The sequence below is a fragment of the Lonchura striata genome, chromosome 13 (assembly GCF_050655825.1).
Source record: "Lonchura striata isolate lonStrDom1 chromosome 13, ASM5065582v1, whole genome shotgun sequence".
NCBI classification, from domain to species: domain Eukaryota; kingdom Metazoa; phylum Chordata; class Aves; order Passeriformes; family Estrildidae; genus Lonchura; species Lonchura striata.
In genome coordinates, this window is record NC_140715.1 from 19,702,771 (window position 1) to 19,719,257 (window position 16,487).

At 44.6% G+C, this 16,487-nt stretch overlaps 1 protein-coding gene across 1 annotated transcript; it reads left to right on the forward strand.

Moving 5' to 3' along the window:
* Window positions 1-436: 436 nt before the first annotated feature.
* HSPA4 (heat shock protein family A (Hsp70) member 4) lies at window positions 437-16,363 on the forward strand. Its single transcript, XM_021541267.4, has 19 exons — window positions 437-584; window positions 4,590-4,647; window positions 6,279-6,419; window positions 6,623-6,745; window positions 7,187-7,286; window positions 7,666-7,799; window positions 9,097-9,341; window positions 9,720-9,796; window positions 10,062-10,213; window positions 10,336-10,439; window positions 10,788-10,921; window positions 11,359-11,540; window positions 11,902-11,988; window positions 12,483-12,635; window positions 13,067-13,192; window positions 13,906-14,013; window positions 14,311-14,430; window positions 14,821-14,982; window positions 15,179-16,363. The coding sequence occupies exons 1-19, from the start codon at window positions 478-480 to the stop codon at window positions 15,374-15,376; spliced, it is 2,511 nt and encodes an 836-aa protein (XP_021396942.2). The 5' UTR covers window positions 437-477; the 3' UTR covers window positions 15,377-16,363.
* Window positions 16,364-16,487: the final 124 nt, after the last annotated feature.

Below are 16,487 nucleotides of genomic sequence, written 5' to 3' on the forward strand. Positions count from 1 at the left end.
CCTCTATCGCCTTTTTCTGCCATTCCTGACGCAAGGAAATAACTTGGACAAAGGGGAAAAGCGAGACGGAACCGAGCGCCCTCCGAGCCCCTCACGGAGCCCGCCCTCCGAGCCCCTCACGGAGCCCGCCCTCGGAGCCCCTCCGAGCCCCTCACGGAGCCCCTCACGGAGCCCCTCACGGAGCCCGCCCTCGGAGCCCCTCACGGAGCCCCTCACGGAGCCCGCCCTCCGAGCCCCTCACGGAGCCCCTCACGGAGCCCCTCACGGAGCCCGCCCTCCGAGCCCCTCACGGAGCCCCTCACGGAGCCCCTCACGGAGCCCCTCACGGAGCCCGCCCTCCGAGCCCCTCACGGAGCCCGCCCTCCGCCCCGCCGCGCTCTCGCGAGATCTCGGCCGCCCTGCGCGCCGGCGCGGCCGCGGCCCGACGGGATCTTTCGAGAATTGCCGGTACCGCGCTCCCCCCTCAGCGCCGCCGCCATGTCCGTGGTGGGCATCGACCTGGGCTTCCAGAGCTGCTACGTGGCTGTGGCCCGCGCCGGCGGCATCGAGACTGTCGCCAACGAGTACAGCGACCGCTGCACGCCGTGAGTCAGCCCGGCAAGCCGCGCTGAGGCGGCGGCAAGGCGCCCGCGGGGCCCGGCGTGGCGGGGCCGGGGAGGGAGGGAAGCGGTGGGGCCGGGAGGAGTGGAGGTATAAAGTGCGTACAGAGATGTGGGAAAACGCGGCGGACACGGAGGGGGCTTCGGGAGACCCTCTCAGCTGCCTTCCATAGAATCACAGAATCATAGGATGCTAAGGGGGTGGAAGGGATTTTGAAGCTGATACAGTTCTACTCCTGCCATGGGCAGGGGCACCTTCCACCACCCCACGGTACTCCAAACCCCGTCCAGCCTGGCCTCGAACACTTCCAGGGATGGGGCAGCCACAGTTTCTGTGGGCACTCTGTCTCCTCACCCTCACGGGGAAGACTTTGTACCCTACATCTAACTTAAATTTCCATTCTTTCAGTCTGAAGCCTTGTTCTTTCAGCACCCCCTTGTGCTGTCAGTCCAGTTCCTGATGCAGAAACTCCGGCTTCCTTGTAGCCCCTTGAGCTGCAGGACGCTCCAGGTGTCCGCACAGCCTCCTCATTTCCCGGCTGAGCAGCCCCAGCTCTCCAGCCTTGCCGTGCAGTACGGCCGGTTTGTCCCCCCCGAGGCGGGCTCTGCCCTTGGGGTTAGAAGGACGGGGGCTGTGAGCGTAGAGAAAAGCATCCCTGGCTGCTGCAAGTGCCAGACTTAATTCCCTGTGTGTTCATGCTCCGTGTTCTGGAATCACGGCTGTCATTCCCCTGCGATCCCAGCGCAGCAGGTCCCAGGAAGGAAGGGCTGAGTTGGGCTAATGTGGGGCTTGGTGTGAGCCCCATGCTTGTCCTGGGATCAGAGTTTGAAAAGCTGCTCAGCACCCTGCAGTGCCAGGGGAATGGCTTCAAAAGTGACAGAGAGGAGCTTTGGACTGGATATTGGGAAGAAATCCTTCCCTGTGAGGGTGGGCAGACCCTGGCACAGGGTGCCCAGAGAAGCTGCCCCTGGGTCTCTGGGAGTGTCCAAGGCCAGGCTGTATGAGGCTTGGTGCCACCTGGCATAGTGGAAGGGGTCCCTGCCCATTGCAGGGGACTGGATGAGCTTTAAGGTCCCTCCCAACCCACATCATTCCATGATTCTGTGGTACAGTGTGGTCAGTATATTCTAGCCCTGCTTGTGTAATGATCCCTCCTAACACATTCTCAACAGGACCGTTCATTGTCTCAGTTCATTAAGGAACTCCTAAGAAGGAAAGAGAGAACTGCTGTAAAACTCTTATGAATGAGTTGCAAAATAAAAGTGGGAAAAGAATTTGCATCAAGAATTGGGCATCAGACCTGGAGAGGAACTGTGGGGAAGGCTGTCCTAGAAGTGTTTCTGGAGGTTCCCCTCTGTTGCACTTTGGCTTTATTTAGGCAGATCCTGAAGTGGCTATCTTGGTGAGACAGTTGCGTCATCTTCAGTGTTTGGGGTTTTTTAGATCCCTCGCATCACTCCAGAAAGCCCAAAGTGACCTTGCTTCTCATTAGACAATACATCACTGTTTGCTTCCTCCTGTCTCTAAGCAGTGAATAAATGGAGAAGGAAATTTTGAATTCAGCATGTGTGCCCGAGTATCTGGAGATTTCTTAAGTGTTCTCAATAATGTGGAAGTTTAAAGGTTAGATGTACTGAGAAAATATTGAATGTAGAGAGTATCAGAGCTGGGTTCTAATAGCTGTAGGTATTTGGCTCTCAGGGAGTTGAAGTTCTGCTGATAAATACATCTATATATTTGAGATGTGATCACAAATGTCCCTTGTTGAAGGAGATGAGCTAAATAAAATATCTGACACGGTGCATCTCTTGGGAAATAATTCAGTTATGGGAGCCTGAAGCGAAATGGAAAAAATGAGCATAATGCAAATGAGAGGGTTTTAGCAGGGCTTAATCTCCAGGTTCTGACGGAATGCAGAAAATCATTCTGCAAGCAGACCCTTCTATTAAAAGAACTTCTGCATGGTTTTTAAGTGACTTGGAATCAGACGCCTGGTTCAAAAAGTCAGCGCTGAGCAGTTGTTACAGTGGGGAAGTCATGCAAGGTGTAGTGACAGGTTTCCTCAGGCACTGGCTCATGGTCAGGGTTAAACACTGTGTTTTGTATGTGTTATTGTAATAATTTGTATTATTAAAATAAACCCCCCTGAGTGCATTGCTCTGAGTTCAGTGGCACAGATGACACTCCCACAGAATCTGCCTTCAGCTCTGGTACTTAGATTCTTCTGGAGTGCTGTAAAATTTAAACTTGTACATCCCAAAGCTGTGCAAACTGTGTTTGTCTTTGGATATGGAAAAGTGGTGGAGAGAAAGGTAGTGGAAACTGAGAGGAAAAAATAAGAGTTTAATTATTTCTGTAGGCATGAAGGGCCTTGAGTTAAATGAAGTCATTGTGATTGACCTTCTGGAGCTGGTGCTGATGGTCAGTGCAGAGGACCTCTGATGACCTTCACTGTGAATGTTTCTGCTTAAAATGCACTGGTTAGTTTTTCTGCTCCCAGAAATCCTGTCATAGTGTAATTTGTATTTCATGAGTTCACTGGTTCTTGTGAACTGATCAGGGAAATGGGACCGGTTGAAAATTCTTCCTTTTCTTCTCGTTCCTGGTTTCACTCGCCGCTGTGAATGAAACTCACTACCAGGGCTTTCATCTAAATTAGTGCATTTGTGTTGGTGAGGGGATCTTGGTTTGTGAATTCAGCAGTGGAGTAGTGGATATTTTTTTTTTGTCCAAGAGAAGGGCAACAATTCATGTCTTAATTCCTTTCAGGAGACCAGAGTAAATTAATAACCAGCTCCTTGCTTGGGCTCATTAGGTTTTTACCTCCTGTTCTTTTGGTGTGGGCCCAAGGGTCTGCAGAGCACAAACTTAGCTGTTTTTTTTTTTTTTTTTTAACTAATATCATGAATAGTTGTTTCAAACAACTGCAGATTTATTCAGAAATGTTAATTCTGTTGTTGCACATATTTTAGGGTAGGCCTTGTTGCATTTGTGAAGTTGTTAGTAAATTGGAAGAAGATACAAACCCAGTGCAATTCTATCACCCCAGCCTTCAGGTTGGTTTTGACAGTTTCTGCTTGGAATGCCCAATTCCAAAGCTCAGGCTGAGCTGGAATGTTTCCTGTGGCAGTCCTGCACATCACCCTGCTGTAAAGCAGATTCTTTACCTGCTGCATGGGGAGCAGCTTAATTAGACTTAGTTGGCATGTTGTGTGAGCAGTAAGGATCTGCTTACCTAATGGCAGGCTTCCCCCCACCAAGCTTACCTCAGTGGTATGAACAACTTGGATTAGATGGCTGGATTTTGTTTTGTTAGGGCTCCTACAGTTTGTTAAATATGTAAATCAAGAGGCTTAATCGGCCAAGGAATTTCTCCTAAAAGGAGGATTTCTCTATTCAGAACTGCAGGCTGTCACAAGGCAGGGCAGAGTAAAACATAATTTCTCTTCCTGTGCTCCATGTTATTTCAGTGGGTACAGATGAAACTCTGAAACACCAATCTTCTCTGCAGATAGTTTCTTTCTGCCCTGGAAGGGTTTGCCTTAAACCTGGAAGGCTTAGTTAGCATCTGCTACAGACGTGTAGGAACGATGTAATATCTTTTGTGCCTTGTGTTTGTCTGCTGAGCAGTCGAATGTTTCCTGTGGTATTAGCTACAGCTTATCCCTGAGTGCATCACATGCATGGGCAGTTAGTGAGATAAGGCTGGCTGACCAGTCAGTGCTTAGATGGGAAGCTTGAAGGAGCATGGATGAGTTTGGGGTTAGTTTGTTCTGCAGGAGGGACCATTGGTGTTTTAAATGCAGTTAGAGAGCCTGATTTTCCCAGAATCCACAGAATGTTCCATGCACAGGTTGCAGCGAGTGACCAACGTTTTTAATGGCCCAAATCATATAGATTACAGTGATTTTCTAGACAGTATCAGTACTTTTTACCCAGAAGATGTGCAGCTGTAGAGTCACTGGCTGAACTTGCTCCTTTTCTTGCAGAGCCTGTATATCCTTTGGGCCCAAGAATCGCTCCATTGGTGCTGCAGCTAAAAGCCAGGTGAGTGTGGGCTTTGGGTAGAACAACTTCAGAGCAGCAGTGTGGGGTTTGTCACTGCAGATAACAGATGTCCCTGAGCTGCTGCCCTGGTGTCTCCTTAACCAGCGAACAGCTGAGCTGCCCTCAGCTGTTCACCATGGGCTGCTGCTTTGTCATCTGGCAGAGAAATTTCAGGGTTGATCCTTGCACATAATGAAGTGTGAGCAGAATAAAGCTGTGCCTCTTAAGAAATTCTGATAACTACTAATTTCTTTTTTAAGTTGCAAACCTAAATTCACAAGTGGTGCTTCACCCTGCCCTAGTTTGTTCCAGTTCCTATGCTTTATGATGGAATTTAATTATGTGACTCTGTTCAATAGTATTCCATTAAGTGCATGATGGGCAGAAAGGGGGTATATTTGAGTGTAAATAGACAGAGCTTTTGTGACCCTTTGGGGCTGAATTACAATTTAAATATCGCTTTTGGGTGTTCAAGCCCATAGTCTGAGTTTCTGTTGCTATAGGTAGGTAAATGTAATTTAAGGACTGAGAAAAAGTTAAGGTGATTTGTCCTACTTGTGGTATTTGGGTCCTGCTGTATCAGATTTTGTGTTGCTGTGTAAATAACCCCTATAAAAGATGATGTATTTTTTCCGAGTCTTCTACAGGAAGTGACTAGTCAAACAGTTGTTTTTCCTTAGCCTAAAAAGCCTAGAGATTTGTGAAGATTCTTTATCTAAAATACAAAAATGCCTGGACACAGCCATGTTATTCAAGAACAGCACAACTGTACTAGAACCAAACACAGCTGTTTTTTCTGGAATTGAGTCTGCTTAGCTTAACGAAATCCATTGGTGCAGAGCCCTGTAGAGATGAGTATGTCCTGCACAGACTAAACTTAGAGAACATCCAGCCCAAGTTACTTAGGAAGTAGACTCCTGCCTGAGCCCAAATCCCAGGTAATGATCTGTGGAACAGTGCCTGTCTGCTCTCTCAGTGCCTGTGGTTTTCAGTGCGTGCCTCGCTCTGGTGTCAGTGACAGAATTCCCTTCACTTGTGCTACGTGAAGCCAGCTGGGATGGGCTTTCACTTCTCTGTGCTGATCTCTGCTGGTAATGAAAGTCAGTCTACCTTTTGTCAGTTAAGTCCAGGTGATAGCATCATTTTATGGGACCTCCTTACCTCCTAAAGCTTCATGAGCTGGTCCTTGAGTTGTTTTGTGAGAATATCTGTGTGTTGAGTGTCGTGCATGTGATGAACCTAAGCTGGAGTTTACATCCATGTGCTTGTTATGTTTGGGCAATCACTGGTTGTAGAAAGGTAGTGGGTAGAGAATAGGTAAGTGGGAAAGAGATTTTGCTAACAGTTCTAAAGAGTTTCCTACACGTGCCCTATGAAATTTGAATGTGGTTGTAATCAATATTTTATAGACTTGGCTCGGTTTTTAGTGTACATTTTATTTTCCATCTCAAGTTTCTGTAGGTTCCCTGAGCAACCAGAGGGAAGTTGCCTCCCAGCACCTGCCCAGATACTGTTAAGATACAAATGACAAAAATGCCCTGGCAGGAGAAGCATGAGAACAAAACTCTGTCTTCTGTTTGAAATTCAGATGTTCCCCTGCCGCGTTGTATTAAAGATTTCTTTTCCTCTAGGTTATTTCAAATGCAAAGAATACAGTACAAAGTTTTAAAAGATTTCATGGTCGTGCATTCTCAGATCCCTTTGTTCAAGCTGAAAAAGAAAGCCTTGCCTATGAACTTGTCCAGCTGCCAACAGGCTCAACTGGCATCAAGGTAAGTCTGGCATGTTTGAGAATGAGCCAGAGGAGGAAACTGATAAAATTTCCTTTTATTTCTCTGTTTTCAATCTGCTCGCTGTAGTTTGTGTTCTCTTTCAAATGGAAAGCCTTAGTAGGGAAGGGAATAAAAGGCTGATAATGGAGATGGTGCTTGGGTTCCACTGCAGTGTAATGAGCATGCACAATTTTTATTTGAAGGCCATGTATATGGAAGAAGAAAGAAACTTTACAATTGAGCAGGTGACAGGAATGCTTCTGACCAAATTAAAGGAGACTGCTGAGAATGCGCTTAAGAAGCCTGTGGTTGACTGTGTTGTTTCTGTAAGTATGGAATCCAACAAAACACACAGAACTAGTTACTGTCTGAACTGAAATGGCTGCAGCATTCAATTAAATCTGATTAAATTGGCCAGTAAACTTAAATGTCTAGGTATCTTTCTTTTCTGTTTAAACAGAATCTTACACCTCTTGGAAACTAGACTTACATCATTAATGGTCTTAAATTGCTGCTAATTAGAAGTATAAGTAATACTTGATTCCTATTTTCTGATTATGTGCTCCAGAAATGAGTGCCTTGTGATGTAAAATAGAAAAAGGAACTTTGTCTTTATGTATTTTTTTTCGCTTTTCCTCTATTGCAACTGAAATGAGCACTGCATTTGAAGGAGCTTTGTGCTCCATGAGCTCGCTGTCCACCCTTGTAACTGTTTCCTGAAGGTGGCTCCTGGAATTGCTAATATTTGCTCTCTGACCTCCTTGCAGGTTCCTTGTTTCTACACAGATGCAGAAAGGAGATCTGTGATGGATGCTACCCAGATTGCTGGTCTCAACTGTCTGAGACTAATCAATGAAACAACTGCAGGTAATTTCTACCTGTCTCACACTCAGTGTTGCAGTTTTACTACGTGAAAAGATTTTTATTCTGCCAGTGAGCCTTGCTTTCTGGAGTTACAGCTGGTTTTATACACTTGGAATAGATGAGTTGATCAGAAAGTTTCTTAAATACTAGCTTGTCTTTTCATTATTAGAAAGGCATAAAGATATTTGGTGAATATCTGTTTTAATGAGGGAGGGGTGGTACTGTTTAATGTTCTTCCATGTTTCTTTGGCATTGAGAATTCTGTTTATTCAATGTCTGTAGCTTGAGGAGCATGATAAAATGCTAATGCTGATTCCTGATTGCCACTTATTTCTTGATAATTACAAACCTTTGTGTCCTAACTATACTTTTATTTCTGTAGTTGCACTTGCATATGGGATCTATAAGCAAGACCTGCCTGCCTTTGAAGAAAAGCCACGGAACGTTGTTTTTGTGGACATGGGGCATTCTGCATATCAAGTTTCTGTTTGTGCATTCAACAAAGGCAAACTGAAAGTAAACAATCTGTTACACATCCATTTTGATTATCTGTAGAACATTTATCAGCACATCCATGGACTGTGGCAGGCAAGCCTGCCTGGCTTCACAGAGGGGCATCCACACAGTTCAATTCTTGTTCTTAAAATTGCACTTTGTCTGGAGCAAAAAGTAGGTCAGGGAACTAGAGGGCTTTTGAGCAGTGTGTGGAGGAAGCAAACATGCCTTAATCAGCAGGCAAAGAATAAAAAACCTGGATTAAATGGTTTATTCAGAAATTATCATATCTGACTGTGCTGCTTTCAGAAAATACTCCAATTCAGTCATGAGATCTGGTGTTGAAGCAGCAATTCCTGCAGTGGTGTAAGTGACAGATATTGTTGAACCCTCACTGTGGTTCAAGTACAGGATAAGAAACATTCCTGATTGCTTTAAACTGCCAGTGGAAGCTCAGCAGATGACAGTGTACTTGTGAGTGTACACTGTCATAGCGTTGCTGTTTTGCAGCAAGCACTAACATTTCTTCTGGCATTTTTATTTTATTATTATTATTAATTATTACAATCTGGACCTGGCAGTTGAAATACCTTTCTAATGATTGGCTGGAGAAAGAGATGCAGAATTTAAATTATGAGGTAGTGAAATGCAGAGAAATGTTCTGACAACATTCGTTTTCTCAGTTTTATTTATTTGAGGAAATGGAACCTTTGTGTTTCTTTTGCATTTGTTTTTTAAACTTGGAAGCCATGCCAGTGTGGAAAGGATGCTTTGGGTTCCAGAGTGCAGGGCTGTTAGCCTGTGTAGAGGCCAAAGCCATCTGAAAGGTATTGAGGGTAATGATTTCTGTTCCTAAAAAAATTAATTCCTGGTGTGTTTACAGAGCAGAATGAGCTGAGGTGGGTGGGCTGCAGGTGTTCTTTGCAGATAATTCCTTCATCAAAAAGGAGCACCTGTTTTAAGAGTTAATATTATTTATTTGCTTCCTGTTTTATTTTTAGCTTGGTGTAAGCATGTTCCACCCTTAGGAGGCATCAAATATTAAACTGGGATATGACTCAAACTGACAGTGGCTAAGCAGAATTTGGAGCAGAGATCTGCTCTCAGCAGAAGCTATGGAGCAGATTGTGTTGCTAAGTCCTGCCCGATATCCCTGAATTCCTTTAAAAGCAGTTGTCGCCTTATTCCAGGAAGGCGATTTCTCTGACTTAGAGTTAAACTATGTTTGAAACAAAGCACTGCTTTGATGTAGACTGCTGATTGCTTTCATTGGGTAATGGCACATTGTACTGTTACTGAAGGGTTCCCTTCCTTTAAGGTTCTTGCTACAGCGTTTGATACAACCCTTGGAGGCAGGAAGTTTGATGAGGTGTTGGTGGAATACTTTTGTGAGGAGTTTGGGAAGAAATACAAACTTGACATCAAGTCCAAGATCCGAGCACTGCTGAGGCTGTACCAGGAGTGTGAGAGGCTGAAGAAGCTGATGAGTGCCAATGCCTCTGACCTGCCCATGAACATAGAGTGCTTCATGAATGATATAGATGTGTCTGGAACCATGAACAGGTAACCTTGGGGTTTCCCCTACAAGGGGAAACTTCAGAGTGCCCTTCAGGCAGTTAAAAACTTGGTATGAAGTGTCAGCTCTTAGGGCTGCAGGGAGGTGAGAAATCAAAGAGCAACATGTGCAGGAATGCTGCTGGAAATGCAAGTGTTTAGAGCCTGGTCAGTGGCCTTGAGGTTAAGAGGGAGGACTGGGGATGTTGCAAGAATGCCAGGAACCAGGTTTTGTCTGGGAGAACATACAAAGTATAAAGCTGGGACTGGGGGAGAGAAAACCCTGCAGTACACAGTGAAAATGTCATTCCTTCAGTTTGGGCATCCTGTTGTTTGCAATGTTTCTTTATGGTGTGCTAGAGCTTTGTTTATGGCTTCTTCCAACAGAAGCAAATTTTTAGAGATGTGTGAAGGACTTCTGGCAAGAGTGGAGCCTCCCCTTCGCAGCGTGCTGGAGCAAGCCAGTAAGTGGGGGTGTGGGGATAAGGGGTGCTCTGCATGCAGACAGGAGCCAGCCAGAGTGCAGGCTGCCTTTGCATGTTGGACACAACGGTTACCACAAACAACAGTTTCTTGCTTAGGAATTACAAGATTAAAAAACTTTCTCACCCAAGCTAAGAGCTGAAATTTTTACTTTGCCTAAAGATGGTCTATTAAAACTTCCGGTTTATATGTTGGTGTGTTAATGTGAAAGAGAAACGTTTCATGTATTGTCTGACTCCTTTCTAGGGTTGAAAAAGGAGGATATTCATGCAGTAGAGATAGTTGGTGGTACCACAAGAATCCCTGCTGTCAAAGAGAAGATCAGTAAATTTTTTGGCAAAGAAGTCAGTACGACCCTGAATGCGGATGAGGCTGTGGCACGAGGCTGTGCACTGCAGGTAAAAAGTGCTGTTTGCTTTAGCTGTGAGAATATTAAGCAGCATCAATAGCGACTTGCTGAATGAAATGCTTGTTCACCTAAAGTCTGAACATTTGTAATGTGGCTTTTGTGCTCTTGCAGTGTGCAATTTTGTCCCCGGCTTTCAAAGTGAGAGAGTTTTCTATCACAGATTTGATACCGTACCCCATTTCTTTGCGATGGAATTCGCCAGAAGAAGCTCTGAGGTAAAATCAGTACAATCTTCTTGCATGTTACAGCTTAAAATTACTGGTGATGATTAGAGTAAATAACAAACATCAATAAATACCCTTAGAACAGTGTATTTCCAGGGTTAAATGCCCATTTAACACTTCCAGTTTTGATACTTGTGACGTTAATGATGGCAGAAAACAAAACCAAGGTTGAGTGGCAGTTTGGCACTTCCTGCGTGGCTGTTTTGTTACTTAACCTGAAAGATCAGGACAGTCTTGTCACTTCTTAAGGAAACTTTTTCCCTAAGAGTATCCAGAAATGTTTAGTTACCTTACCAGCTGTGTTGTCATACTGAACACAGGCTGTGTTTTCTCTTGCAGTGACTTTGAGGTCTTCCCCAAGAACCACCCTGCTCCCTTTTCCAAGGTCCTCACTTTCTACAGGAAGGAGCCCTTCACTCTGGAGGCCTACTACAGTTCCCCCAAGGAGCTGCCTTACCCAGACCCTGCTATAGGTTAGCACCATTTTGTACCTTTAACTAAGAGTCTTTCCTGGGTTTCAAACCTTTTCTTTCTAATTAGGGTGGACATGCAACCTACTGCAAATGCTCTCAGGACAACATTTCAAAGGCATTTTTAGTAAAATAGGTGGAGTAGCATGAAGTTTATGGGCAAAAAGCTCCTAATACTGGGGTAAACATGAAAGGGGCACACTAAGAGTTGTGCAATCTTTTGCTCTGATAAAAGTAACACCAGGTTTGACATAAAGAATTCCCAGTAGCTGTGCCCCAGCATTGCTGAGTAAAAAAACTGGATTGTCCAACTTGAGTGGGTTTTAACATTCCCTGAGCACACTGCAGTCAGCTGTGTCAGTGGCAGTTGGGGTTTGCTTTGCATTCAGAACTGAGGTTAATCAAAAGTGTTTGTTTTTTGTTTTTTTTTGTCTATGTAGCTCACTTCTTGGTTCAGAAGGTCACTCCTCAAACAGATGGATCCAGTTCCAAAGTGAAAGTCAAAGTTAGAATAAATATCCATGGCATCTTCAGTGTTTCAAGTGCATCTCTGGTGGAGGTTCATAAATTTGATGAGAACGAGGAGCCAATGGAGACAGATCAGCACGCGAAGGAGGAAGAGGTAACAGACTCACTGCTCCCAGCTGCTCAGAATCCCCAGGAAACACAGCTGGCCATGGGCTCAGGCTTGTGTAAGGATTTACTAGACATGCCCACAGCTGAAATATGAGATAGAGTACTCATTGTAGTATGTTGCACCAGTGATAGATCTCTTGAAATTAGGACTTGAGGTGTAGATCTCATTCTTACTGATAGAGCTGTGGCTTGCTGGAGCAAAGACTGGAGCTCATAATTTATTCCTGCAGTTTTCATTCTGTTTGTTTTGCCTAAAGACCATTAGAGGTGTTATGGGATCAGTCTAGGAACTGAAGCAGTGATCTGCATTTTTTTAATGTGTGAAATTGGATCTCTCTGAATTTCAGAAGATGCAAGTAGACGAGGAGCAACAAAAGGCTGAAGAGCAACAGCAAACCCAGCCTGAAAATAAGGCAGAGTCTGAAGAAATGGAGGTAACAGGAGCATTTGAGACTTTCTTTTAATGAGATCTGTGAGAATATGAGGAGTGTGAGCACATTTGCTACCTTTGTCATAGTTCTGGAAGCTGAACTTGTATTTCAATGCACTGGTGGTCCATTGTGATTAGACCTTTAGAAAGGACACAAATAGCACTGATAACTGCAGACCTGTCAGGTGACCTGGTACTGATAAAATGGGGGAACTCTCCTGTTCAGGGAAGAAATAATCATCTAGTTTTCAACAACTTGAATACTAGAATAGTGTTCTGCCATGAGCACCCTCTCCCATGAATGTAGAGTGCCCAGAAAAGGTCAGTGGCTGCATTAATTGTCTCAGGCTTCAGCAGATGAGGTGTCAGAATGGCAGGGAGTGCTTGGTTTTCTTGTTGAGGTGCTAACTCAGTTTTTCTGATGTAAACTTTGACTGCTCCCCTTGAACTGAGTGGTGATGCTGTTTTTACTGTGAATGTAATTATATTTTAATGCAGACTTGCCAGGCTGACTCGAAGGACAAGAAAGTGGATCAGCCACCTCAGGCCAAGAAGGCCAAAGTGAAGACGACCACAGTGGACCTTCCCATCGAGAACCAGCTGGTGTGGCAGATTGGGAAGGACATGCTCAACTTGTTCATTGAGAACGAGGTAAACTCTTCCTGCCAAGCAAAAAACGTCACTTGTTGGTCTCCAGAAATGCTGTTGTTCATTAAAACAGTTAAGGATGGCCAAGAAAAGGATTAAAAGGAATAAAACAAGTGGTTAGCAGTCAGAGGTGAACAACAGTGCCCCGTGGACGCAATGTACATTTATTGTTCCTGGTCAGGGGAGCTGTCACTCTCAAAGGGCTGTTCTGCAGAAAACCTCCAGAAGGTGCAGGTGGCCCTCAGGGTGGAGGTTCCTCAGCTGGAGGAGGATTGGACATCACACCAAAACTGAAATCAGTTTTCAGGCATTTGCTGTGTTAGAACAGTTTTGCAAAATCTTGATCTGGTTTGAGCCTTTGCTAACAAGGTGCCCTGGAAATAAATGTTAAATAATGAGCTTTTTAGTCAATTAATTTGATATCTTGTTCACAGGGTAAGATGATAATGCAGGATAAGCTGGAGAAGGAGAGGAATGATGCCAAGAATGCAGTGGAGGAGTATGTGTACGAAATGAGAGACAAACTCTGCAGTGTTTATGAGAAATTCGTCAGTGAGGATGTGAGTATTGCTGCTCAGCTGTCCTGATACATTGTGGTACAATCAGCAGTTGGACTTAGTAATGCTTGACCTGTATCACATACTATACTTATATAAATTACATAGTCAGACTTAAAATTTGAAGAAATCATTGTAACCTTTCTGGCTCTGATGATAATCTACTAAATGTAGACAACTGTATCTGAACTGGTTGTCTAAAAATCTCTTGGTATTATTAGGCAGCTTTCCCTGTTTTACTGAAGGAGCTTGGTGTGTAATGAAGTTAACTCCGCTTTTAGGGATGACTGAACACCTGAGTGCATCTCCATTGACTGCAATGGAGCTTTGCCAGCCAGGTGCCTGCAGAGCCCAAACTGGGACATGCCAGGTGACATTTATGGCACCTTTGCTAAAGAAGAGTTTCCCTGTGTTCTCAGGCTTGCTTATGTAGTGACAATGTAAACGTGCAGGGGACAAAAAAGCCTTTGATGTGACAGTATTTGATCTGAACTGTGGCTGTCACACATGCTTCTTCCTTGGGCCTGGAATCCAGCACAAAGCTCTACAGAAGAAAATTTATTTCTTACTTTTCTCTAAAATAGGATAAAGCATTCCAGGCAGAGTTCTTTATATTCTAAAAATACAACCCTTCCAGAAAGGTTCCAAGTACCATTTAATGCAGTTTGTTACCTAATAAATGATGTCACCTGCCTGTTTTGTGTGCATTGCTGCAGGATCGAAATAGCTTCACACTGAAGCTAGAAGATACAGAAAATTGGCTTTATGAAGATGGTGAAGACCAGCCCAAACAAATATACATTGATAAACTGGCAGAACTGAAGGTGAGTGGTTTTTACATTCCCATGGGAATTTACCAGAGCTGGAGAACTTTGTTCCAGTCAGGAGCTGTCTGGGGTCTGCTGGTTCTGAGGTAACAACAGCCTGCTTTGGATTGTTAGTGTGTGGGGAGTAGGTCTCCAACAGACCTGTAACAGCAGGGCTGGGGGCGGCTCAGTCTTTCCTGTAAGTTGAAGGAAGAGTCAGAGTTCCAAGGAATTCAGGAAAGTTGATGTATCCTGTCAAACCTTGAGGATCCCTCAGCAATGCTCCATGAGTTTTATACTTGTGCTTTGTTTCAGACTCTGGGTCAGCCTATTCAGGCAAGATTCCAAGAATCAGAGGAAAGACCAAAAGCATTTGAGGACTTGGGGAAGCAAATCCAGCAATACATGAAAGCTGTTCATGCATTCAAAGCAAAGGTATTTTTATACTTAATTTCTGAAAAATGCAAGGAAATGGTACAAATATTTTCTGAATTTTAGGTAAATTTCAGACAAAAATCTGGTGCAACCTCCCAGTGAACTTATGAGTTCTTGATGTTTAATAGACTTTCAGAAGTAGCTTTTGGGCCTTGCACATCTCGGTCCCTTTTTAATCATGTGTTCATTTCCTCATGCAGGCAAAATGCCAGCAGCAGGAGATTTTCAGTCTCTGGTTACTGAGCTGTGGGTGATCAGTTCTGTTGATTTGTTAACCACAACAGCTCTTGACTAAATGGGCTTTCAGTATTTTGAAGCTAAGTTTTGAGGATGTCAGGATGCAGGTTGTGCTCAAACTCTGACACAGCTGCTCCTGTTTGGGTGTTGCAGGATGAACTGTATGAGCATCTTGATGAAGCAGACGTGGCAAAGGTGGAGAAGAGCACCAATGAAGCCATGGAGTGGATGAACAACAACCTCAACCTGCAGAACAAGAGAAGTCTTACTTTGGACCCAGTTATAAAAGCAAAAGACATACAGTCGAAAGCAAAAGTACGTTTTTCTGCATAATTCACTGTATTTCTGAATGTTTGTGTTTATTACTCTGATCAGAAAACTCTGAGGTGAGAAATCTCAAAAGTACCAGGGAACATCAACTGGAGCATTCCCAACAGTGGTTTCAGAAGTTAAAGTTCAACAGTGGGAGATAAAACCATTTCTAAGGATGTGTTGTTTCTGTGTTTTCTAGGAGTTGGCAAGTATTTGTAACCCCATAGTGAACAAACCCAAACCCAAGGTGGAGCTGCCGAAGGAGGAGCAGAAGCCGACGGAAGCCAACGGACCATTGGACGGGCAGGGGGACACCGGGAGCGGGACCCAGCCCCCCGAGCAGGGCTCTGCCCCCGCAGCCACCGACAAGAAGCTTCCAGAAATGGACATTGACTGAATTTCAGCACTTGTTTATATTATTGCAAACTACAATAAAGCTTTAAGTTGTCGACTTTGTACGTTCTGAATACAAACTGAAGCAAGTGAATCCCACAGCACTCTTGGTAACTCTTGGAGAGGTTTGGGCAGGGCAGCAGGTCAGAACATGGAGGTGGCGAAGGACTCGCTCAGCTCAGCAGTGTTCGCCTTTATTGATTGTATCTAGAAGTTTTGGTAGTCTAACTAGACATCTAGGAACAGCCATAAGCTGCTTCTCCATTTCTAATGTCCAGGCTGAGTCAGTTCTCCCTTGAAGGAGGGAGACAGCAACTTCTGAAGTCTGATGTGCACCCTGCTCTTCCCATTCCCTGTGGGTTGCAGCACTGGCACTGCAGGGAGGGCAGGGGAGAGCCAAGGCAGAGTCTTCCATTGCTCTTGGTTTAGTGTGAATGCCTGCTCTGGACTCACTCTGATTTGCACTGGAACAGTTGATGGTTACAGGAGGTTTGCAGAGCAGGGGGTGGCTCATCAGCACCTTTATTCTTTAGCCCAGGCTGCAGATCAGACTCAGAATGTGCTCCTGGACAGGGGAGTGGGTTTCTCACAAACTCCCCAGCTAATTAGGCCCTGTAAACTCCTTGTCTTTAGTTAAATTAGCTGCTTGTAGAAAGAGTGAATACTTGTATTTCAGCTGCCTATGCTGATAGTTGATTCTGACTTGTTCCTAACTTTTTCTGGCAGGGGTATGCTTGCTTCCATGAGGCCTTCATTTGGAATGCTTGGTTTTTTGTTTTGGTTTTTTTTTTCCAGGAAAACCAAGAACTGATGGATATGTTGGTTTGTTTTGTTTGTTTTTTTTTTTTTTTCTATGAGCTTTATACAATGAATTGCTTCTAGTACTGATTGTCATTAAACTTGCAAAAATTAATTTGTATGTGTTAAAATCCAAAGCTGAAAAACACCCATTCAGTTATTGCAAGAAATAAATGCACTGGATTCTACTGGATCATCTGCTGCGGCTGTTGATTCCGAGGCAGAGAGGGCGGTGTGGGCTGGAGGGAAGGGCTGTGCCCCTGGTCCTTGGGCTGTGCGAGGAGCTTTGGGGGGCTGCTCTGGGGCCTTGCGGCTTC

Excerpts from the sequence above, each read along its gene's own strand:
- HSPA4 (XM_021541267.4), top strand. The coding sequence starts at position 478 with ATGTCCGTGGTGGGCATCGACCTGGGCTTCCAGAGCTGCTACGTGGCT. Across the intron at positions 10,922-11,358 it reads TTACCCAGACCCTGCTATAG|CTCACTTCTTGGTTCAGAAG; the intron begins GTTAGCACCATT and ends TTGTCTATGTAG. Across the intron at positions 12,636-13,066 it reads ACTTGTTCATTGAGAACGAG|GGTAAGATGATAATGCAGGA; the intron begins GTAAACTCTTCC and ends TCTTGTTCACAG.